The sequence below is a fragment of the Nerophis ophidion genome, linkage group LG03, assembly GCF_033978795.1.
Source record: "Nerophis ophidion isolate RoL-2023_Sa linkage group LG03, RoL_Noph_v1.0, whole genome shotgun sequence".
NCBI classification, from domain to species: Eukaryota; Metazoa; Chordata; class Actinopteri; order Syngnathiformes; family Syngnathidae; genus Nerophis; species Nerophis ophidion.
Window position 1 is genome coordinate 45,386,822 of NC_084613.1, and position 24,228 is coordinate 45,411,049.

Below are 24,228 nucleotides of genomic sequence, written 5' to 3' on the forward strand. Positions count from 1 at the left end.
GTTGCAGCCATGAAATTCAAAGTTAAATATTATTTGCAAAAAAAAAATTAACTTTATGAGTTTGAACATCAAATCTCTTGTCTTTGTAGGGCATTCAACTGAGTATGGGTTGAAAAGTATTTGCAAATCATTGTATTCCGTTTATATTTACATCTAACACAATTTCCCAACTCATATGGAAACGGGGTTTGTACAACCTATGTAATGGGATTGTGCAACTTGTGTTAGAGTCATTTACATGGTCAGTAATATTTTCTGTGGACCTTTCTCATCGGGTGGCATACCAAATCACAATATCCCTTATATAATGTTTTACGAATACATTTGGAACAATACGCCGGTTGTAGTTTAGGGACCCCTGAATCAAGCAATTCTTTTGCGTACCACTAGCTAGAGCCTGAGTGGTACGTGTACCACAGTTTGAAAACACTGCTTAAAATCGTTCAACCTCCGAGTGGGGTGGCACCTAAGGTGGCCTACCAGATTCTAGGGGGCTACCCCCTCGACACGCCATCGGATAAAACAGAGCTTTTCGATTCCCACCTGTCCTATAATAAATGTTTGATCGTGATATGAGTCACTGTACTTAAACAGATATTCTTGATCCGTTGTGAGCAGCATATGCCTATAATTTTGCCTCACATTAGTAGTTTTTTATTTAAAGATCTTTACTTAATGTGTTGCAAATTTTAATTCTACAAACAAAATTATTCTAAATGCTTTCCGTGTTGCACATGCAATTCTGTTTATGCCAAAGATTATATTTTCCCCTCTTCCCTAAGATAACTGTTGCATGTTTCTGGCCAGCCTGTCGCTGTTTGCTTTGTGAATCATATTAGCGGGTTGAAAGTGTAAAAGATCTGTGAATTTGATTGTTTTAGATTAAATAAACAGATAATGTGTGTGTATCCGTATCCAGCGTTATGGATTATAATTTTCTGGAGTATTGTTAGTGATTACGTTTGTAATTATTTCCCCATATCTGAACATCTTAGCACAGTTAGTCAAGACAAGAGAACAGTACATAGTAGGGAGTGGCTTTTGATTCAGAATTGATTTAGGTGATTCAATATTGAAATTTTTTATTGCCACTTTATGTTATATGTACTTTATATATGGTTTCCAGCTCACTTTGATATCTGTTATAACACCTAGAAATGTGTTTTCTTTGACCATTTCAGTGTCTACACCAGTGGTTCCGAAACTTTGACAGGTACCACTTCAAAAATCACTTGGCCCTCCAAGTGCCATCATAATGGCATAAAATACTGTAGCGGAGTAGGCCTAAGTATTCCTTAAAAAAAGGCAGATGTTTTTTTTTAACCCATATATTCAATATTTTTGGCCACTGTAACATTACACACAATTTGAAGAGTAACACTGTGTTTGAATATTTGAATTACTCTTTGGCGTACCACTAGATAGAGCCTGCATACCACTAGTGGTCTGCATACCACAGTTTTGAGAATAACTGGTCTATACCATGAATTTGTTTTTGGGTTTGAGTATCTAGTTTTGTTTTTCCAAATAACATTGTATGGTTTGCATTTCAATTCAAGGATACACACTGTTTTTATCAAATCATTTTTTTGGTTTCCCTATTTTCTTCAGTTTTCATTACTTCCTGTGTATTTTCCCCTGAGAAGAATGAAGTAGTGTCATATGCAAATAATATTAGCTTTAGGTATTTTGATTAGGGATGTCCGATAATATCGGCCTGTCGATATTATCGGCCGATAAATTATTTAAAATGTAATATCGGAAATTATCGTTTTCAAAAGTATCGGCCTCGGTTTCATAAAGTAAAATGTATGACTTTTTTAAACGCCGCTGTGTACACAGACGTAGGGAGAAGTACAGAGCGCCAATACACCTTAAAGGCACTGCCTTTGCGTGCCGGCTCAGTCACATAATATCAACAGCTTTTCACCCACACAAGTGAATGCAACGCATACTTGATCAACAGCCATACAGGTCACACTGTTACAAATATGCGCCACACTGTGAACCCACACCAAAGAAGAATGACAAACACATTTCGGACACAATATAAACACAACAAATACCCAGAACCCCTTGCAGCACTAACTCTTCCAGGAGGCTACAATATACACCCCCGCTACCCCCTAGCTCCCTCCCACCTCGACCCCCCCCCCCAACCCCGCCCACCTCAACCTCCTCATGCTCTCTCAGGGAGAGAATGTCCCAAATTCCAAGCTGCTGTTTTGAGGCATGTTAAAAAAATAATGCACTTTGTGACTTCAATGATAAAATATGGCAGTGGCATGTTGGCATTTTTTTTCCAATAACATGAGTCGATTTATTTTGGAAAACCTTGTTACATTGTTTAATGCATCCAGCAGGGCATCACAACAAAATTAAACATAATAATGTGTTAATTCCACGACTGTATTTATCGGTATCAGTTGATATCGGAATCGGTAATTAAGAGTTGGACAATATAGGAATATCTGATATCGGCAAAAAAGCCATTATCGGACATCTCTAATTTTGATTGTACGGGTGTTGTTGACATGAACATTGTGTGTAAATTGTTATATTTGTAGAGGAACACCAGCATTTCCCAATGGCATTTTATATTGCAATTAAATTTTTTATGTGCAATTCTAAAGCAAACACTATGACTTTTTGAATCCATAAACTCTCTATATGTTTGGTTTTATCATCCAATTACTGGTAAAACAAAATAATGTGTTAATCAAAGCCACACTTCAAGTTAGTCTTCCACACAATTATACTGTTTTTGTGAGAGGTGGCATTAAATGTCTCCCAGGTGACAAATAGCTTCTTTTATGTTCCCTGTCTACATTGGCCTGCCACACAAAAAGCTCCCTTGTTGCCTAATCCTCCCACTCTTGGTTTGGCTTTAGCCTCCCCCTGCTCTGAATACTCTTTAATAAGATATTAGTGCAGATATCAGGATGACTTTGCCTCAGCGCCGCTCAGAATTTCCCAAGGACCTCCCCCTACACTTCGGCTGAAGGTTTGGGCCAAGCATACTGAAACTGTTAGGCGCACTGGCTCTTAAGGCAACCACAGGGGTGAATTATGATCTGCTCCAAAGAGCAGTGTGGGTCTTTGAAGTGCTGTTGCCAGGATATAGCAGGTATGCTGCATCAGCACTTTGAACAGCGGCTGCTTCTTTAGTACCGAACGTCAGCTGGTTGGGAAACAACACCGCTTGTCCTGATACAACCACAGTAAACTTTAGGATTATTTCCGGCAAGTGGGTCATCTGGCAGATATGTGTTCAGTGCACTTATGAACTGATCTACAGTACAGCGCACATCTGAAAACATTCATCGGAGTTTGTGATTTTATCTTGAAAATATTTGTATTTTTCCCATGTAACAATTGTGGTTTGTTGTATTAAATCACCAGCAGCTCATGTTGTGATGTTAACACATTTATGCGTCTCTAGTTGTGTTAGCACCCTCGCCACAGAAACAGACATCTAAACTATTGTCTGTGCATGCATGTGGTATTTTTATTTGGACTGAATACTTTGTCACATTGTTGTTGGACTAGGTTAAATATTGTCAGGACCTTCCAGAATTTTTTTTTATCCGCCAGTTTGCTGAACGAACAACCCAGCTAATAAAAAGAAGTTCAACATTTTCACCAAAAGTTCCACAAAATTGGCTTGATGTCTATCCACCTTTGAATTTAAAATATGTTTTTATTCGCAACTGATTAGAGCCAGATGTTTTAATAGGAGGGAGGGTGGTTTTATGCTATCCAGGTCGCTGTGTTACTACATGCGTGTAGGGCCATACTTGTTGGTAGTAATAGCTTATCTTTTAAATGAGCAAACTATGCAGTTTCTCAAGCAATCAGCCCCTTTTAGGGGGCTATGACTTTAAGATGTTGTCTGTCTATTCTCCCACATTTACACTGAGTTAGATTAATGTCGCATATGTGCTCAACTTACACTGCTGCATTGTTTGACCAGAAGTCATATCAGCGTACTAAAGCATAGAGAGCACAGCGGGGAGTCAGGCAGGAAGTCTCGGATATTCCAAGAGCTGTTCCTTTCACTCATTTTTTTTCCCTTTTCCCCTGCATCTCAATAGTAAAGCTAAAATTAACAGTCAACGTGACAAATTGTCAGACCATATGCTTATACAATACAGTTTTGGCACTGCAGTTCCCTGAGGTCCATTGTAAAAAGAAATGCTGCCAAGTTAAAGAAATGTCTGGCGTAAACAAAGAAAGGGGTTCTTGTTTTGTCTGCTGGCCTCTGACCTTGTAAGGTTCACAAACAAGCGTGTGTTCCAAATTGAAAAAAAATAATTGGTCACACCACTTGTAAAATATGCAATACATTTCACTTAAGCAACATAAGATAATTATCGCACGTTGTCTTTCAGAATTCATTGACATAGTAAACATGTTTTTATATATTGTAGTTGTTATGATTTTTAAGTTAGTAGACCAATGGAAAAATTATATGTGGGGAATTCCCCAAAACCATTTTGTCAATAAGACCCTTTGGGATCTAATTTCCTCAACTGTGCTGGTTACGCTCTCTATTTTAGTCCAATCTCTCATCACTGCTTGTAATAACGCTCTTTAGGGCATTATTTTTAGCTGCAAGAAGCCAAAAATAATGCAGCACACCAGACACAAATACCGTACATTAGATGTGACCTATCAGGGGAACGCAGAACATTTAGGGGATTTTAGGGACTGTTGCTTGTGGTTCCATACTGTAGTGGTTATAGTGTCTGCTGTACACCCACAAGGTCCTGGGTTCAATCCCCCGTAAAACCAGTGATAATGGCTATCATGTGGTGAATAAGTTATTTTCTTGAATTTAGCAGATAGGTCATTTTACCCAGTGAAACAGACTCAATGGACTGCTTCTTCTTTGTGGTAGTTCATAATGTAGTGGTCATCACATCTGATTTATACGCCATGGGTCCCTGTTCTAGTTCCTCCAGGATTTCTTCTTAGGTCTCAGTACAACCGTCAATTTATATTGGCTGCTTCTTTATTTAAATCAGCAGATTAAACTTTGTATTTCCTCCTCCCCAAGAAAGTGGAATACTTCAGTGTCTCTCTTTATGGTAAATTTATTTTGGTTCTATTTATTTATTACATATTTACTGTACGTATGTGTTAATCTTCATGCTATTTTTACTCATATTTTATATTAGTCATAGTTATTGGTATTTGCACACATTTTATTATCTTTACTTTCCAGCGTTCCTGAGACGGAGCATTCAGCATCAGGGACGTTATCTGCCATGGCTAGGGGGGTGCTCTTGTCAGCATCCTGGTGGCCGTGGTCTGGTGAGGTTTTGGTGCAGACGGCTCTTGTGATAGTGTTTCTTCACCTGGCTCCTATGTACTTAGCCATGCAGTTATCTGTGCGTGCATGTGTGCGTGCGTGTGTTGGTTTGTCTGTCTGTGTATGTTACTGATGTTGGAGGAGGTCAGTCATCGGGGCATTGTTTTTAAGTCTGGAAAGCACATTGTGTTGCATTTGTTTTTTAAGTGAAATGCGCTTTATAAATAAAGTTTGATTGATTGTAAACGTAAAAACTTTTTATGTATTTTAAGGAGTCCACTGTTGTGGTTTCATAGTGTAGTGGTCATCACGTTTGCTGTTCATGCAGGAGGTCCTAGGTTGAAGACCCAGTGGAACCGAAAGTAATAGCTGACTTCACATGTGGTGATCTAGTTTCTTTCTGATATCAGGAGATCTGGCATTTTACCTAGTGGAACAGAATTGTCTAAATTGTCTTGGTAAGATGAAGAATAGATAGATAGATAGATAGATAGATAGATAGATAGATAGATAGATAGATAGATAGATAGATAGATAGATAGATAGATAGATAGATAGATGGATAGATGGATGGATGGATGGATGGATGGATGGATGGATGGATAGATAGATAGATAGATAGATGGATAGATAGATAGATGGATAGATAGATGGATAGATAGATGGATAGATAGATAGATAGATAGATAGATGGTTTTTGATTCTTTCAGGAGAGTTCCTTCAGGAAAATTTAAATTCCAGAGATCAATTAAAAAAGTAAATAATAAAGGGGTTAAAATGGAAACAAAATGGGAAAAAATTACAATAAGAATAAAAATAAAAAGCAACAATGGGAATTAAAATATAACAGTAAAATAAGAATATAACAAGAGAAACTAGGCAGTAGTGACTATGCTATGAAAAAGTATTGCACTGTTATTGTTTTGCATTACCCGTCATCCAAGTACCCCCCAGCCCCCCTCCCCAGAGAGGACTTGTACAGTCTAATGGCGTGTGGGACAAAGAAGTTTTTGAGTCTATTGGTCCTGCACTTGGAATGAAGCAGTCTAGCACTGAACAGGCTCTTCTGGCTACTGATAACGGTATGCAGTATGTGACTGGCATCATCCAGGATGCTCACTAGCTTGTCCAAAGTCCTCTTCTCTCCCACCGTCACCAGTGAGTCCAGTTTCATTCCGATTGTAGAACCAGCCCGCCTGATCAGTTTCTCAAGTCTGGAGCTGTCCTTCTTAGATGTACTGCCCCCCAGCAAACTACCATGTAGAACAGAACACTGGCAACCACAGACTGGTAGTACATCCACAGGAGTTTTCTACAAATGTTGGAGCGTAGCCTCCTGAGGAAGTACAGCTTGCTCTGTCATTTCGGTATGGACTGCTTTTTTGTGGTAGTTCATAGTGTAGTGGTAATCACGTCTTATTTACAAGTTCAAGGTCCTTGATCCAGTCTCTCCAAGATTTGTTAAGATTTCTTTGTGATTGTTTGAGTGCTGCTCAGGGACAAATCGATTCGCGCAAATGACAATTATTGGCCAACATGCGCTGGAAAGTTGCAACAATTGGACAAAGTTGGAAGGTAGCGCAAAATTTGCTGCTATTGGCGCAATCGCAACATTGCAAATTCCTAAAGGAACTGTTGATTCAATCGCCAGCGCAGCCATTATGTTATTATTATGGTTAGGCTGCTTTCTTGAAATCAGCAGCAATGTATTTTCATTATCTGTTTTCCCCCAGAAAGTGGAATTTTCCAGTTGCTCCTGATGTTGCATCATCCTTTTATATGTCCCTTCTTTGTTCTAGTCACCCACATTATATTGGCAAAGCTATTGGGACTGATGGACATTTCACCTAGCCATACTGTGACTGTCTTACGGTTCTTCTCAGGACCGACAAACGGTGACCAGGCGTGTTGCCAAGTATACAATGTTTTTAATGTTCAAAGTCCAAAAGTCTTTCTCCTTCTCTTCTCTCCCGCTTTCCGTCTTTCCTCTGACTTTTCATCCCCTTCCTGTGGTCACCAACGCTTTTAATAAAGAGACAGGTGATTAGATAACTCGTTCCAGCTGAGATAGCCACTCACCTGGCATCTGCTTCGCAGCCGGCTCCTGCACATGCTCTGCCCGCAAGTGACGGGTGACCACGCCCCCTCCACACATACATTTTGTTTTAACTAGTGAAACAAAATTGCTCAGGGATAAATTAAATTTAAGAACATGATGATTTAACGTGCATTGATGCATTAGAAAAAGCGCTATGGATATCGAATCCATTTGTATTATTATTGGGCAAAGTTGTGCATTTGTGCATCCTTTGCAGCGATGAATTTGCGTAAATTCATGAATAAAAATTTCTTAAGGATCAGTTTATTCAATCGTTAGTACAACTATGAATTCATAATGGTCAAGCGTATGTCTTAAAATTTGCATACGGATCTTCTTTTTTTTCTTTCCCTGAGAAAGTGGAGTACTTCAGTATCTCTTGATGTTGCAACATCAATGTGAATTTATTTTCTTTCCTAGTTACTGCGAGGCAGTGGCCACATAATGAAGGCAAAAGTAGGACCTTGGTCTTGTGTTTCTATAGTGTAGTGGTCATCACATCTGTTTTACATGCAGAAAGTCATGGGTTCAATCTCCAGGGGAACCAATAATTGCTAACATGTGGTGATCAAGTTTGTTTCTTGAGATCAGCAGATAGTCTTTTACCTTGTGGAACGGAATTGCACAAAATGTCTTGGTATGATGAAGAACAAGCATTGGCCGCTTCTGTGTAGTGTCTCAGTAGTGTAGTAGTCATCGAGTCTGCTTTACACACAGAAAGCTCTGGTTTGGTCTTTAGTAAAACACGATCTTACAATGGTTACGCTGCTTTCTTGAAAACTGCAGATTGGTATTTTAAATGCCTCTTCTCCCAGAAAGTGGAATACTGTTGCTCCTAATGTTGCACCTTCTTTGTAACTGTCCAGAAGCAAGAGTACTTGTTGTCAAAGAAATCAAGGATTTCGACAAATATTGATGCTTACAAAGCTACAACAACTACAATGAAGCCGGACGGAAAACAATTATCATCTACAAAGTTCCAAGTGATTACTGAACAAAAGTATCTGCATTCAGGAGCAGATTCATCCACACCTATGGACATTCATGGAGCAACACAAAAGATTGCTGAATAGGAAAATTTGTGACTGAAAACCTTCTGCAATATAGATCATAATAGTCTGGAATTAGAGAAGGATATAGATCCAGACAGACAATTTTTCTCCCACATCATACAGATGAACAATATAATAACATTATGACCGACAACAAACTGTTGATTATTATCTCAGAAATATTAATAGATGTTAAAAAATGGATATATTTTAATCTGGAATTAAATAAACTGAGTTACATCAACAACTCTAACAAGAACAGAGAAAGAGTTGCTGTGTACGTGATTAAGAACATGTCATTTGCTATCGATAATATTTTAGAATGTTTAACCATTGAAATATGTCATGAAAAAAATTAAAAATGTGCTGATCAGCTGTATGAATAGAAAAATTAAGTCGAACATTGAAACGTTGGAGAACTGGATTAAGGCAACTTTTGTTGAAATTAGTCAAGAAGTATTTGTCTTATATGGTGACTTCAACATTGACCTCTTGAACCCTAACAAACAAAAGTCCACTAATTACTTCATAGATACAATATATAGTATGAGTTAATATATTTTAAAATCGCAAGCTCAAGCAGAATAACAGCACGCAGTGTCACACTTATTGATAATATTTTTTACCAATTATTTTGATAGTACTGCAAGCGGTCTGCTAATATCTGACATCAGTGATCTATTACGGAAACTACAAGAAGAGGAACATCAGTCAATCAGCTTCAGTTTATTTTGATCATGCATACAATAAAATGACAATGAAATATGTCACATATTTCCAGTTGGTTCATTACAGCATGTCCGAAAATTAGTAGAACCCAATTAATATTAAACAGTGTGCAGCTGCAGTGTGTTGGGATCTCAAAACACGTAAGCAATACTAGGTGAACACATGTCTACAGCGCTAAATATATTTTGTGGCGTACCCCAGGGATCAATACTGGAACCACAATATTTCAATCTGTTTATAAACGATATTTGTAAAGTTAGCACTATTTTCAGACAACACGACTGCGTTTTGGACAGAAGAGAAAACACAGAAGTTAATACCATTTATAACAGAATAAATGAACCAATTAAAGAGATGGTTTGACCAACAACGACTACCTTTGAATCTCAGTAAAACTATAAAAAATGTTATTCAGTAACAGTATAAGAGAAAGTCAGACACGAATGCAATTAAACAGAGAAGACATTAAAAGAGTAACATTTTTGGGTGTAATCATAGACGAAAAAATGAACTGGAAATCTAATGTAAAGAATATACAACGTAAAGTAGCAAGAAACATATCAATAATGAATAATGCAAAATATTTTCTGGACCAAAAATCACTCCATTTAATGCTTGCTAGCGAGTGTTATCATATACGAGTTATTGTGTAGGAATGTGGGGAAATAATTACAAATGTACACTTCATTCACGAACGGTGTTAAAATATCAGTTGGATTAATACGTAATGTTGAATATTGAGAAAATTCAAAACTTTTATTTTATGAATGAAAAATATTGAAATTTGATGACTTGGTGCATTTGCAAACAGCTACAATTATGTACAAAGTAAATTATAACCTGCTACCCAAGAATGTACAACAAATATTTTCAACATAAGAAGTGTCATGGTCATCACCTGTGTTTTACATGGAGAAGGTCTTGGGTTCATTCCCCAGTGGAACCAGAAATAATCACATGCAATGATCAAGTTTGTTTGGTGAAATCAGCAGTTAAGTCATTTTACCAATTGGAACAGAATCTTCCAAAATGTGTTGGACAGACAAAGAATAAATAGTACTGCTTATTTGTGGTAGTTCTGTTTGTAGTAACTCTTCATCCAGAAAGTATATAATTTATTTAGTTTTTGCTGTGAGCAAGTACGCACACAATGCAGGCGCGAGTAGTGGGACAACTGAACATTGTACTGTCACGATGCAATCTTCAGCTCAGCTCAGTTTTTTATTATTCTGGACGTTCAAACCAGGTTTTATTGGAGCACAGACTCAAGTTGACAATTAAACTCCTCAATCAGCAATCTCAGTAATCTGAAAGTAAACACAAATATGGAACCAACCACAGATAAATAAATACTGTATGCCGAAACATATACTGTAAAACTTTGACTTGTTAAATGTATTTCATGGAGAAATGTTTTGTGGTTTCATAGTGTAGTCGTCGTCACATCTGCTTTATCCATAGAAGATCCTGGGTTCAATCCTCAGTGTAGCCAATTTATAACGGCTGCCCATAATTTGCAGGGATATTTTAAATATGTGTGAATTGGGTTGATTACAATGTCACACATTCTTGAAGGGTCTGTTGATTCATTCAAATGAACAATTAACATGTACAACTTCTCTGTGGTGGTTCTGTAGTGTAGCGGCCACCCAGTTGCCTTTACATTCTGAAAGTCTTTGGGTTCAAACCTGAGTGGAACCAAAACAATGTAATAATCAAGCCACTTTCTTGAAATCAGCAGATTGGTATTTTGATAGAAAGTTGAATACTCCGGTCTATTCTTATACTGTGATGATGTTGCCAAATGATGGTGTTCTCATTGCCTCTTTCCAGAGGTGGGACCAAGTCATTGTTTTGCAAGTCACAAGTAAGTCTCAAATCTTTGCCCTCGAGTCTCGAGTCAAGTCCCAAGTCAAGACAGACAAGTCCCGAGTCAAGTCCAAAGTCAAAACTGGAAAGTCTCAAGTCAAGTCCCAAGTCCTGCATTTTGAGTTTCGAGTCATTTCAAGTCCTTTTAACCACAGACTAATATATTTACACAGATTGTGTATGCTTTTAAAACGCTGGATGTATTTATTATTTAAAAAAAATTGTGCTGACATTGCACTTCATAATAGCACTATTAACCAGTTATTTTAAACATTTAACTCATTCCTCTACAGAATGAACACATTAAAAAAAAAAAAAGTGCAACTGTACTTATTTGCACAAAGGTGTTAAAATTGTATTTCCATGGCATATAGCATTGTAACTAGTTCCAAAGCAGTTTCTATCCTGTTCTTACCTTATCTCATTGATCTCATCTCATACTGTATGTGTGTTTATGTGTGCGTACACATGAAAAACATAACTACATGAAAATAACAAGGAACAGAGTTGTACTTTTTAGATTTCACGGCCCTATAGAACTTGTACACATATTCTTAATATAGTATACATTTTAACTGACCTTTATTTGACCATGTCTATCTTTTTGTAGGTGGCTAAAATATGCGGTGCTGCTGACCACCGTATAAAGTTACGTTACCGTGTGTGATACATTAACTAACGTAACGTTATGTGTAGGTACCTTGGCAACCCTGCTTGAAAAAAATCACTTGACAAAAAGTATGAATAAGGTAACGAACTGCAGTCGACGCAACATATTGTCGTGTTTGCAATGACGTTATAACCATAGACATCTTATAAGTAGACGCAGCATTGGCTGCTGTGACGTGAGCAATTTGGCCGCCATCTTGAAGTGGTGATGAGGAGCCGGCAAGCAGCCGAAACTGACAGTTGAGAGGTAGAAAACAAAGATGCTGGGCTGGTGTTCAGCGTTTTCCTGCTCAAATGAGCAGACTGTTGAAAATAGGAATCGTGGGATTACTTTTCACAAGTAAGATTGAACATTAACATGGTTGTATTTTGTGAAAAGAATATTACCACAGAGTTGAGAAGGAGCAAAGATCTTCAATTTGTATGTGAAAATCTCAAAGAAATAATCTGGGGGAGGATGACGCCCCTACAGGTATTTGGTTTACCAACTTTCAGGCCCACCTAAAACAAAATTCACGAGCCGCCACTGATTATGATGCATTCTCATTTTAGGCAAAGTATAAGACAATACTTTCTTAAAGGGGAACATTATCACCAGACCTATGTAAGCGTCAATATATACCTTGATGGTGCAGAAAAAAGACCATATATTTTTTTAACCGATTTCCGAACTCTAAATGGGTGAATTTTGGCAAATTAAACGCCTTTCTGTTTATCGCGCTGGAGGCGATGACATCAGAATGTGACGTCGCCGAGGTAACACACCCACCATTTTCATTTTCAACACATTGCAAACACCGGGTCTCAGCTCTGTTATTTTCCGTTTTTTTGATTATTTTTTGGAACCTTGGAGACATCATGCCTCGACGGTGTGTTGTCGGAGGGTGTAACAACACTAACCGGGAGGGATTCAAGTTGCACCACTGGCCCGAAGATGCGAAAGTGTCTGCCGCCAGACCCCCATTTAATGTGCCAGAGTGTCTCCACATTTGACCGGCGATGCTAAGGCAGACATGGCACAGAGATGTATGGATAACCTGCAAATGCATTTGCAACGATAGTCAACGAAATCACAAAGGTGAGTTTTGTTGATGTTGACTGCCAGCTAATCGATGCTAACATGCTACGCTAATCGATACTAACATGCTATTTACCGGCGGTGCTAAAGCAGACATGGAACAGAGATGTATGGATAACCTGTAGATGCATTTGCAACTATATTACGTTTCCTTCCACCCACATTTAATGCGAAAAAAACACTTACCAATCGATGGATTTAAGTTGCTCCAGTGTCACAAGATGCGAAAGTCCTGATCATTTGGTCCGCATATTTTACCGGCGATGCTAATGCAGCTATTCGGCCATGCTATGGCTACGAATAACGGCAATAGTTATTCGCTCAATAGCTTCAGTTTCTTCTTCAATATTTTCATACTCCAACCATCTGTTTCAATACATGCGTAATCTGTTTAATTGCTTATGTCGCTGAAATCCGAGTTTGAATCCGAGCTAATGTCACTATATCTTGCTGTGGTATTCCCATTGTTTGTTTACATTGGCAGCACTGTGTGACGTCACAGGGAAATGGCCAGTGTCTTCGCAGAGAGCAGAAAATAAGGCACTTTAAAGCTTTATTCAGGGATATTCCGAGACCGGTAAAATTTTGAAAAAAACTTCAAAAAATACAACAAGCCACTGGGAACTGATTTTTATTGTTTTTAACCCTTTTGAAATTGTGATAATGTTCCCCTTTAACAGTATAATTGTAACCAGGAATAAGTCTTCAAGTAACAATATTCAAATACTAACATTGTTGGGTAAGACATAATTTGCTTTTATTCTGAATCCAGTGAAACAGATTTGTGGTTTTAGCTGATATAAAGACTTTCAGGTCTTTATATATGTTTATGTTTAAGTATTTGGCAGACGCTTTTATCCGAAGCAACACACATGAAAAATACATATAAAACAATCACTGTAAACATGATCATTTAAGGGAAGAATGTAATACCAAATATTAATACAAAGTGTCAAGACAGAATAAACTCTGTGCTGTTAGAGCAACAGAGATACAGTCTATAATATATATAGATATGTAATGTAGTCATACATTGTTTATGTAGGATATATGCATGTATATATAACCTAATCATATTGTTTCTTCACCTTAAAAATAGCTGACTGTTTTTTTCCCCCTTCTTGGGATTATTATTCCCAGTTTTGATCTCAGACGTCTGCTCACTTATAGCATATAAAAATATTCCACTACTGTTAAGCAAACAATGAACACGCCAAAAAATGTGTCTTTTATCATAGTTACACGTATGAAGAAAAAAGCGTGTGAATATCCGTGGTATTCAGTGAGGTAAAATGAATGAAATGCGCTGACAGTTCATTGCTCCTGCCAAATGAATTGCACTGAGTGGAGGGGATCACCACTCAAAGATGGCGGCCCTGCGTCACGTCAGCGGCAATAGCGCTCGATGCTGCGTACCCTTATGAGATGTCTTTCATAAAGTCAGCAGTGAGTTTACAGCCTCACCGATTTAACTAAACAGCAAATAAAAGTTACGTTACTCAGCCAATAAATGTTAACTTACATTCAAAACTTACCCTTTGTGCATCTTCAAATGTCGAACGAAGTTTGAAGTTGTTGCGTCTCTGTCTGTAATCTTCGAACGAACCGCATGCTTTGCATACTGGAATTCGTTTTTTGTTGACCAAGTCGTAGTTTTAACACCCGAACGAAACTATTTTTGGCATAATTTTTCCTCATTGGTGTGTTGTATGAGAACTCTTCTTCGTTGGTTTTCATGCAATTTGATAGGCTGAATGCTGTGTGACGAAAATAACGTGGATTTAATTTGATTGGCTGTTAAAATGACAGGTAGCGCGCACACTGTCATCGCACACACGGACAGATCGGAGCGCTCCTGAATAACTTTTTAATCGTTGGGTTTTGGGGAAGGTAGCAAGTCATGTCAAGTCAAAAGGCTCAAGTCCAAGTCAAGTCACAAGTCATTGATGTTAAAGTCTAAGTCGAGTTGCAAGTCTTTTTACATTTTGTCAAGTCGAGTCTAAAGTCATCAAATTCATGACTCGAGTCTGACTCAAGTCCAAGTCATGTGACTCGAGTCCACACCTCTGCCTCTTTCCCAAGACTGTGGAATAAAGTGTTCCCTCAAAATTCCTGCGAAATAGGAACGCTACGGCGCAGATGGTAGGTCAGCCTTGCCAGCAATTTAAGGGGTTCCAGGTTTGATTCCAGCGTCCGCCATCCTAGTCATGGTTGTTGAGTACTTGGTCAAGACACTTCACCCTTGCTCCTGATGGGTCGTGGTTAGCGCCTTGCGTGGCAGCTTCCGCCATCAGTGTGTGAATGTGTGTGTGAATGGGTGAATGTGATGTTTAATGTAAAGCCCTTTGGGTATTGTTCCAGGTACAGTAAAGGGTTCTCTAAATATACACAAGTTACCATTTTATGATTTATATGAGTATTATATGCATGTCTTTATAAACCCTCCACAAACTCTACACAGCTTTCATATACACCTTTATCAGTGACGTGCAGTCAGGGGAGGCAAGTGAGGCGGGGCCTCATGTGCCATCATGGAAAGAAAAAAAATGTAAAAAGAAAAATAAATAATTAAATTGTTACATGTATCCAGTGATTATACTATAAAGTTATTTTCCATTTAACTTCACCAGTTTTAGATAATTTTTATTCAAAATCGCTGAATTTTCACATTTGCCGTTCAAATACTGAGAGGAGACTTGCGGTGAGTCAGCAGCCAGTTGAGCCTCACCATGGATTGCGCAATGACTCGGCTAACTGCTGTCTGCTGTACAGTGAGACCGTATTGCTATATGAATTATATTATACACTTCCATAGTTTAGTTAGTTGAAGTATATAATGTACAGTGTATTTTGTCAACAACTGTATGTGTGTAACGTATTTCTTGTGCTGAGCGATCATAAAACGGCTGCGAAGACGCACTGTGTGAGGCTCCCAGTTCTCCCGTCTCATGGTGGTAGAGGGCGCTAGTGATCCCAGAGATCATTCTTGCGACTACTCGGCTGCAGAAGAAGTGACAACAAGCAGCAACAGAAGCAGCGATCGTTAATTTTTTCCTCTCGCCTGGCCTTTTTACATGTAGAATTACATATATAAAATAAAACAGTTTTCTAAACTGGACTTTCAATCGAAGCAGGAGGTAATAAATAAAAGAAGATCTCCATCGAGACAGAGAGACTTTTAAAACTGAAGAAAGATAAGGAAGACTTATATAAACAAGTTATCGATGCTTTTGTTCAGACGGAGCGGCGCATGAACTTCATTTATAAGTAAAGGTAAGACCATAATAACGTTTTTTTTTTAATTAAATGTGCTTTTTTGTGTGCTACAGTTTGTATGTGTAAAGTTAAAGTTAAGTTAAAGTACCAATGATTGTCACACACACACTAGGTGTGGTGAAATTTGTCCTCTGCATTTGACCCATCCTCCTTTTCACCCCCTGGGAGGTGAGGGGAGCAGTGGGCAGCAGCGGCCGGGAATAATTTTGGGTGATTTAACCCCCAATCCTTGCTGCTGAGTGCCAAGCAGGGAAGAATGCTGGTATGAGCTTTTAAACATAACCCTTTAACTGCTGCCAATCAAATGGTGAATAAGATACTCTTTAGGGTTCATATGTTTATAAATCTGACTGTGATGAAGTCAGTGCCTCACCAGCAATGAACCTCACTGCATGTCACTGACCTTTAAACACTTCCTATTCTCTTAAAACACCCTATGCATTCTAAGACTATGTTTACAGTGCAGGCCAAAGTGGCCCAAATCAGATTTTTTTTTAATCTGATTTTTTTTTCAGCTGACTGATTACACTGCAAATAAAATGTGATTTATATCAAACTCCGGTGTAAACGCGCACAGGCCCCAATGTGGCCTTGACGTCACTTGCATGCGCACATCGATAAAGCAAAAAAAAAGGAAGTTGCTACTGCTATTGCTACAAAATAAAAGTTGCAACATTTTAAAAATGTGTGGGTTTTTGTATAAAAAAAAATACAGTGATATAATGTATGAATGGATACAGTATATTCATTATATATTTGGGAGGGTTCTAATATTTTAATGGCTGTTAAGTAGAGAAGACAAGGATATCAGCGTGGATCTACATGAGCTTTATTTTTCAACTCACTGGTAAGCAAATGCTCCACAGCGTCAGTTCCGGTCATTCAACAATCACTATTTGCTCGAAATCAAATTATATGTATGTATGTGTGTGTGTATGTGTATATATATGCATATATGTGTGTGTATGTATGTGTATACATATGTATGTATATATATATGTATGTGTGTATGTGTATGTATGCATATGTATATGTATATATGTATGTATGTATGTGTTATTATAGGTGTGTATATATGTATATATATATATATACATATATACACACATATTAATCATGTTTATTTTGTATTTTTAATTTCCATCCATCCATCCATCATCTTCCGCTTATCCGAGGTCGGGTCGCGGGGGCAGCAGCCTAAGCAGGGAAACCCAGACTTCCCTCTCCCCAGCCACTTCGTCTAGCTCTTCCCGGGGATCCCGAGGCCTTCCCAGGCCAGCCGGGAGACATAGTCTTCCCAACGTGTCCTGGGTCTTCCCCGTGGCCTCCTACCGGTTGGACGTGCCCTAAACACCTCCCTAGGGAGGCGTTCGGGTGGCATCCTGACCAGATGCCCGAACCACCTCATCTGGCTCCTCTCGATGTGAAGGAGCAGCGGCTTTACTTTGAGTTCCTCCCGGATGACAGAGCTTCTCACCCTATCTCTAAGGGAGAGCCCCGCCACACGGCGGAGGAAACTCATTTCGGCCGCTTGTACCCGTGATCTTATTCTTTCAGTCATGACCCAAAGCTCATGACCATAGGTGAGGATGGGAACGTAGATCGACCGGTAAATTGAGAGCTTTGCCTTCCGGCTCAGCTCCTTCTTCACCACAACGGATCGGTACAACGTCCGCATTACTGAAGACGCCGCACCGATCCGCCTGTTGATCTCACGATCCACTCTTCCCTCACTCGTGAACAAGACTCCTAGGTACTTGAACTCCTCCACTTGGGGCAGGCTCTCCTCCTCAACCCGGAGATGGCATTCCACCCTTTTCCGGGCGAGAACCATGGACTCGGACTTGGAGGTGCTGATTCTCATTGCGGCCGCTTCACACTCGGCTGCGAACCGATCCAGCGAGAGCTGAAGGTCCCGGTCAGATGAAGCCATCAGGACCACATCATCTGCAAAAAGCAGAGACCTAATCCTGTGGTTACCAAACCGGAACCCCTCAACGCCTTGACTGCGCCTAGAAATTCTGTCCATAAAAGTTATGAACAGAATCGGTGACAAAGGACAGCCTTGGCGGAGTCCAACCCTCACTGGAAATGTGTTCGACTTACTGCCGGCAATGCGGACCAAGCTCTGGCACTGATCGTACAGGGAACGGACCGCCACAATAAGACAGTCCGATACCCCATACTCTCTGAGAACTCCCCACAGGACTTCCCGAGGGACACGGTCGAATGCCTTCTACAAGTCCACAAAGCACATGTAGACTGGTTGGGCAAACTCCCATGCACCCTCAAGAACCCTGCCGAGAGTATAGAGCTGATCCACAGTTCCACGACCAGGACAAAAACCACACTGTTCCTCCTGAATCCGAGGTTCGACTATCCGGCGTAGTCTCCTCTCCAGTACACCTGAATAAACCTTACCGGGAAGGCTGAGGAGTGTGATCCCACAATAGTGGGTGGGCTCGTGTGGGCCCGGTTGCTGGTGGGGCGGGGGCGGTCTTCCCGTCCGGTTGCGGGGAGTCTCTGCGCCTCCTGGACGGGGCGTCCAGCCTTTCTGGGGGGTGGTCTCTCACTGGCTTGGGGTCTGGCGGGCGCGTCAGCGGACTGCTGCTGGCTCTTCCGGGCGGCACGGTGGGCCGGGCTCTGGGGTTCCTGTCGCTGGCCAGCCTAGCTGTGTGGGGCCAGTGGTCCCTGGTTCCCTGGGCGCCACACCTGCTGTTTGGGTTGGCCTTTCTGAGCAGCTGGGGCCGTACTCTGGCTCCCACGCACACTGGGAGTCAAATATATTGTATACACACACACACACACACACACACACACACACACACACACACACACACACACACACACACACACACACCGTTATTCATTCATTCATTCATACATACATACATACATACATACATACATACATACTGTACATAGGTACTTACGCTCCCACATACATACACAAATACAGTACATACCTACATACTCCAAGTCCGTCCATCTACACGCACATTCACGGTACAAACATACATATACACATACTGTACATATACATTTACTGTACAAACATTAATATACACATTCTGTTCATATACAAGTACATATACATACATACACTCATGCACATAATCACGTTTCATCAAACATATATTAACGTTGTTGCCCTAAGGTAAACTGGGTAACACATGGCACACTGACAAAGCCTAACCTATTGTTACTATAACAATCTACAAGATTAATAAAGGTTGCCTCTCTCTCTTCCCCTCCATCTTTCAATATTCCTTTTTTTTTAATCTCTAGTTACCATTACGTATATCTATTGTTGCATTTGAATAACTGTATTGTTGATAATAGAGGTCAATTATTGGTATTGTTCATTATCAATAGCACTTTTTCTATTGGTATTTGTATTACTCCAGTTGCAGTGTAAAAATGCTCATTGTCATTTATATATTATTATTTATTTCGCTAACTACTTCTTTGCTATCACTTTTACGATCATTTGTACATATCGTGTGTGCTGGTGTTGTTCTATTGTTGTTGTTATTGTTGTGTTTGCTGTTGTTTTTGTCTTTCTGTCTAATCCACCTCTTATCCCCACAAACCCCCCCTCTTCCTTTTTTTTCCTCTTTCTATCCCCTCCTGCTCCGGCCCGGCTGCACCAAATGATAATATTAATACATTTAATGAAGTCCAATTCAAATAAGGCAACAAGAGAAGTATCCTACACTTCTCTTTTGTAAAGTAAATCTGAACAGCTGATATGGGAATCTGCATCAACTATATGATTTGCCTGAGAAGCTGGACAGTACAAAAAAAAAAATCTAAATGTATATTCATTTATGACATATTGCTTATTATTTGCGCACTATTTGCAAATGATGCACCGCAAATTTGGTTGTCTTAAATAGACCAAGCTTACCGAAACCGGATGTTGTGATGAATTATTCACTTCCGCTGGCGTCTGTGTCTTTCCCCGGCACACACGAGTGACGTAGCTCGCCCAGGGCTAACGAAAAAGTCACATACAACGTCGCATTCGGGTTGAAAAGATCAGATTCCAATCTGATTTTAGGACTACCTTCTGATGTGGCCTGAATCTGATACGAAACGATCAGATTTTAAACGCTTTGGAGCATTAAGACTGGCAAAAGAATCACATCATCATCCGTGTCACTTGATGGCAAAAAACTCTGATTTGGTGCGCAAACGGGGCCTAAACAGGCATAATTCAACATGAAACCTCAATGGGTTCTTAAATCTCAATGTAGTCAACGATATTCTAAAATTGGCGATGCACTTATGCAGTGGTGTGGGAACTCTGTACTCCAGTAGCTACTGATATTGCACCAAGCTATGGTTGGGGTTTTATGCATAATGGTAAAACTGCTTCCTTGAAATCAGCAGATTAAATTTTGATGCTTTTTTTTCTGATAATGGAATATTCCAGCGTCTCGTGATGTTGCACCTTAATTGGGAATTGATCCTCTTTGTTACTGTGAGGGAGTTACCACTTTATGTATAACAAGTACTGCAACAAACAAATAGAAAAATATTATCAAACTATCAGAAAGTAATATAATATATTTGGTAAAAGAAATAGGGAACCCATTAAATACTTACATACTGTATGCTTCAACACAGTCTGTCAGCCCAAAAGTTTTTATGTACTACAAGAATTTATGTTTTTGCTGCATAGTGAGGTGGTCATCACATCTGCTTTACACGCATAAGGTTCTGGTTTCAATCCTCAATGAAACCAGTGGTTGTCAAGTAGGTTTCTTGAAATCAGCAGATATGTCTCAATCTCTCTGAACAGAATTGTCGGAAATGTCTTGATATAATGAAGTATCAATATAGACTCCTTGTGTGTGGTAGTTCCATAGCGTAGTGGTCATAAGGTTGGCTTTACTTGCCGGGGCGGCATAGCAGAGGTGATCTAGAGGTGAGGTGTCCATAAACATGAGGGTTCCTGGTTCGAATCCAGCTTCTGCCATCTTGGTCACTGCTGCTGTGTTCTTGAGCAAAACACTTGACCTACCATGCTCCCAGTGCCTGCCACCCTGGTATATGAATATGATGAATGTTTGGTGTTAGTTGGAGAGGCTGTTGGCGCAAATTGGCAGCCACGTTTGCATCAATCTACCCTCGGGTAAGTATGGGTACAAATCTAGCTTACCACCATCGCCGTGTGAATGAATTTTTGGTCCGTCTCACTGTAAAACGCTTTGAATGTCTAGAAAAGCACAATACATAAAATAAGATGTTATCTGTTATATTTATTTTTATTAATATCAATATAGAAAATGTTAATTTTGACAGGTGTTTTTAATTTAATTTTAGTGAAAGTGGACAAGCTCGCCCATGGTGTACTACAAAAGTAGTGGTAGAATAAGCGGTCTTAATCCTGCACTACCGTGGTGTAGATCAGTGTTTTTCAACTTTCTCTGAGCCAAGGCACATTTTTTTCATTGAAAAAATTCTAAGGCACACCACCAGCAGAAAACATTAAAAAAATTAACTAAGAAGCCGTTATTGACAATAAAAAGTCGTTATCGCAATTGTTGGATATGAATTCAAACCATAACCAACCATGCATCACTATAGCTCTTGTCTCTAAGTAGGTGTACTGTCACGACCTGTCACATCACGCCGTAACTTATTTTGAATTTTTTGGGTGTTCTCCTGTGTGTAGTGTTTTAGTTCTTGTCTTGCGCTCCTATTTTGGTGGCTTTTCTTGTTTTGTAGGTATTTTCCCGTAGCAGTTTTATGTCTTCCTTGAACACTTTTCCCCCGCAACTGCTTTGCAATCAAGACTATTTAAGTTGTATTGAGTTGTGTTACAATACAGTGGGGATGTAACGATATGATACGATATGTTCTCCCCGTGACTGTGTGGGTTCCCTCCGGGTAGTACGGCTTCCTCCCACCTCCAAAGACATGCACCTGAGGATAGGTTGATTGGCCTAAAAATGTGCCCTAGTATGTGAGTGTAGTCCGTCTATCTTTGTTGGCCCTGCGATGAGGTGGCGACTTGTCCAGGGTGTACGCAGGCTTCTGCCCGAATGCAAATGAGATAGGCTCCAGCACCCCCCGCGACCACTAAAGGGACAAGCAGTAGAAAATGGATGGATGGATGGATGGATGGATCCACTCGTGTACTGCCTCCTTTATTTCACATTTGTCCAACAAAGTCTCAGAATAATAAGCTGCTGAGGTCAGTCAGTACGTGTCCATCCACTAAATTAGTTCGATTTTTCAAATAGTTTGGCAGTAAATTTACTTCCTACAACCCATAGAAACACCCTAATCCCATCTCGTTTGGTTTTTGAAAAGTTGGACTTGCACACCTGATTTATGCGATTAGAAACCAGATCTCTGTTCTGCCAGAGAGGACCCTTCGTATCGAGCATGCGCCAGTCTAAACGCACGGGATAAAACCCGGAAGCAGACCTCCTACAATAAATACAGCAACAATTGCAATGAAGAGGAGTAAAAAAGCAGTGCATCAATGGTAGAAAAAAAGAAACAGAGATTTATTTAAGAAGGGAGCTGAGGAAATGTAGAATGCCGGCTTAACTTGGACTCCCGAACAAAATCCCAATAAGATGAAAGATATTGAAGCAGGTTTATTAAAAGCAAATGATAAAGTGTACACAATCCTCTTCATGTGCATTTGTGCAATCCAACTGATTAACTTTTCGCACAACGGGCAAGATAGTCCAGAACAATAGCAACCTTTCTCTGGAAATCAGTTGAGCGGTCTTTTCCTTGGAATTTAAAACTCCTTCCATCAATCCACAGAGCCTTTAGAATTAACTTTGAGACATTTGAAAGTTTTTTTTTCCATTATTTTCATCCAAAAATCCCTTCGAAAAACTCTTACGCCACATTCCTTTGCATCCGACTCGATACATTCTTGGTAGTAAAGTTATGTACGTAGCGCAATCCAAGATAATTTTTTGAAGCTGTCTGTTATTTAACATCAGCATATCCTTTAGAGACTTAATATTTGTTGTAATCTTTAAAACAAGTTGTAAGTATCCGCAAATCCTAGTGTGACGTCACAGGTCAACCAGAAAAGTAAGTCAGTTATTCGCGCTTAAATCAAATAAGCGCCCCACAGTGTATGGAGGCACATGGCGTATGACCAATAGTCGCATGTGAGTGTGTGCAGGAACACTTGTACTTCACATGTAAGTGTGAAAATACCAAAAAACAACAACAACTATTTCCAAAATCAGACTGATTTAGTGCATGGAAACGTAATGATTGCTTTGAGTCCATCTTAACACTTTGTAAATCTCTGTAAGAACACTGCAAGATAGTTCCACTGGACAAGCTGGCGCCCCCCGTGGCTGACGTCTTTGCGTCGTCCTCCCGACAACATATACGTTTTTTATTTATTTTAGTACTAATTTGCATCCGAAATACAAAGTTTTTGCATGCAACAGCGAGATATAACAGAGATGCACTTCTGGACATCGGAAAAGCTCACCATGAGCTCACTTATAGTCTGACGGACTTCAACTTTCTTCTACGACGAGAGCCAGCTAACCACAAAACAACAAGGCGGCGAGGCAATCGAGCGGGGCTACATGCTAGGCTAAAGGCTAGAGCTACACGACCACCACTACCTAGCCTGCTGCCAGCTAACGTGCGCTCGCTCGACAACAAGCTGGATGAGCTGAGAACCAGGATTACATCCCAGCGTGAACTGAGGGAATGCGGTGCTCTTATTTTCATGGAAACCTGGCTTCCGAGCATCCCAGACTCTGCTATCCAGCTAGGAACGCACTCAGTCTACCGTGGAGACCGGACAAAGGCTTCAAGAAAGGCGAGAGGCGGCGGCGGCGTCTGTGTTTACGTGAGTAACCGCTGGTGCACGGACGTACAAGTGGTTGAAAGACACTGCTCGGACAGCATTGAGTTTTTGATGGTGAAATGCCGACCTTTTTACCTGCCAGGGGAGTTCAGTACAGTGTTTATACTGTCTATGTACATCCCGCCACGGGCGGACTCCACAACAGCGCTGAAGTTGCTGCATGACGTCATCAGTAAACAAGAGGCCGCGCACCCCGATGCTGCGTTCAGGGTAGCTGGGGATTTTAACTGCCACAACCTAAAGAGTGTCATCCCGAAATACCATCAATAT

The 24,228-nt window shown here is 40.0% G+C and overlaps 2 protein-coding genes across 6 annotated transcripts in view; one reads left to right on the plus strand and one right to left on the minus strand.

Annotated features, from left to right (window-relative positions):
• ttll5 (tubulin tyrosine ligase-like family, member 5) overlaps window positions 1-24,228 on the plus strand; it is a 154,129-nt gene that overhangs the window by 86,674 nt on the left and 43,227 nt on the right. The gene's annotated exons all lie outside the window — the stretch shown is intronic.
• The window catches only part of tgfb3 (transforming growth factor, beta 3), a 114,588-nt gene that overhangs the window by 8,620 nt on the left and 81,740 nt on the right, over window positions 1-24,228 (minus strand). The window contains exon 7 of one of the 2 annotated variants that reach the window (XM_061895372.1): window positions 18,738-18,855. The exons of the other annotated variant lie outside the window; for it this stretch is intronic. Coding sequence (XP_061751356.1) covers window positions 18,753-18,855 — 103 coding nt within the window. The 3' untranslated portion in view covers window positions 18,738-18,752. Of the gene's footprint in view, window positions 1-18,737; window positions 18,856-24,228 lie in introns of those variants that run through there. 2 annotated transcript variants of the gene reach the window in all.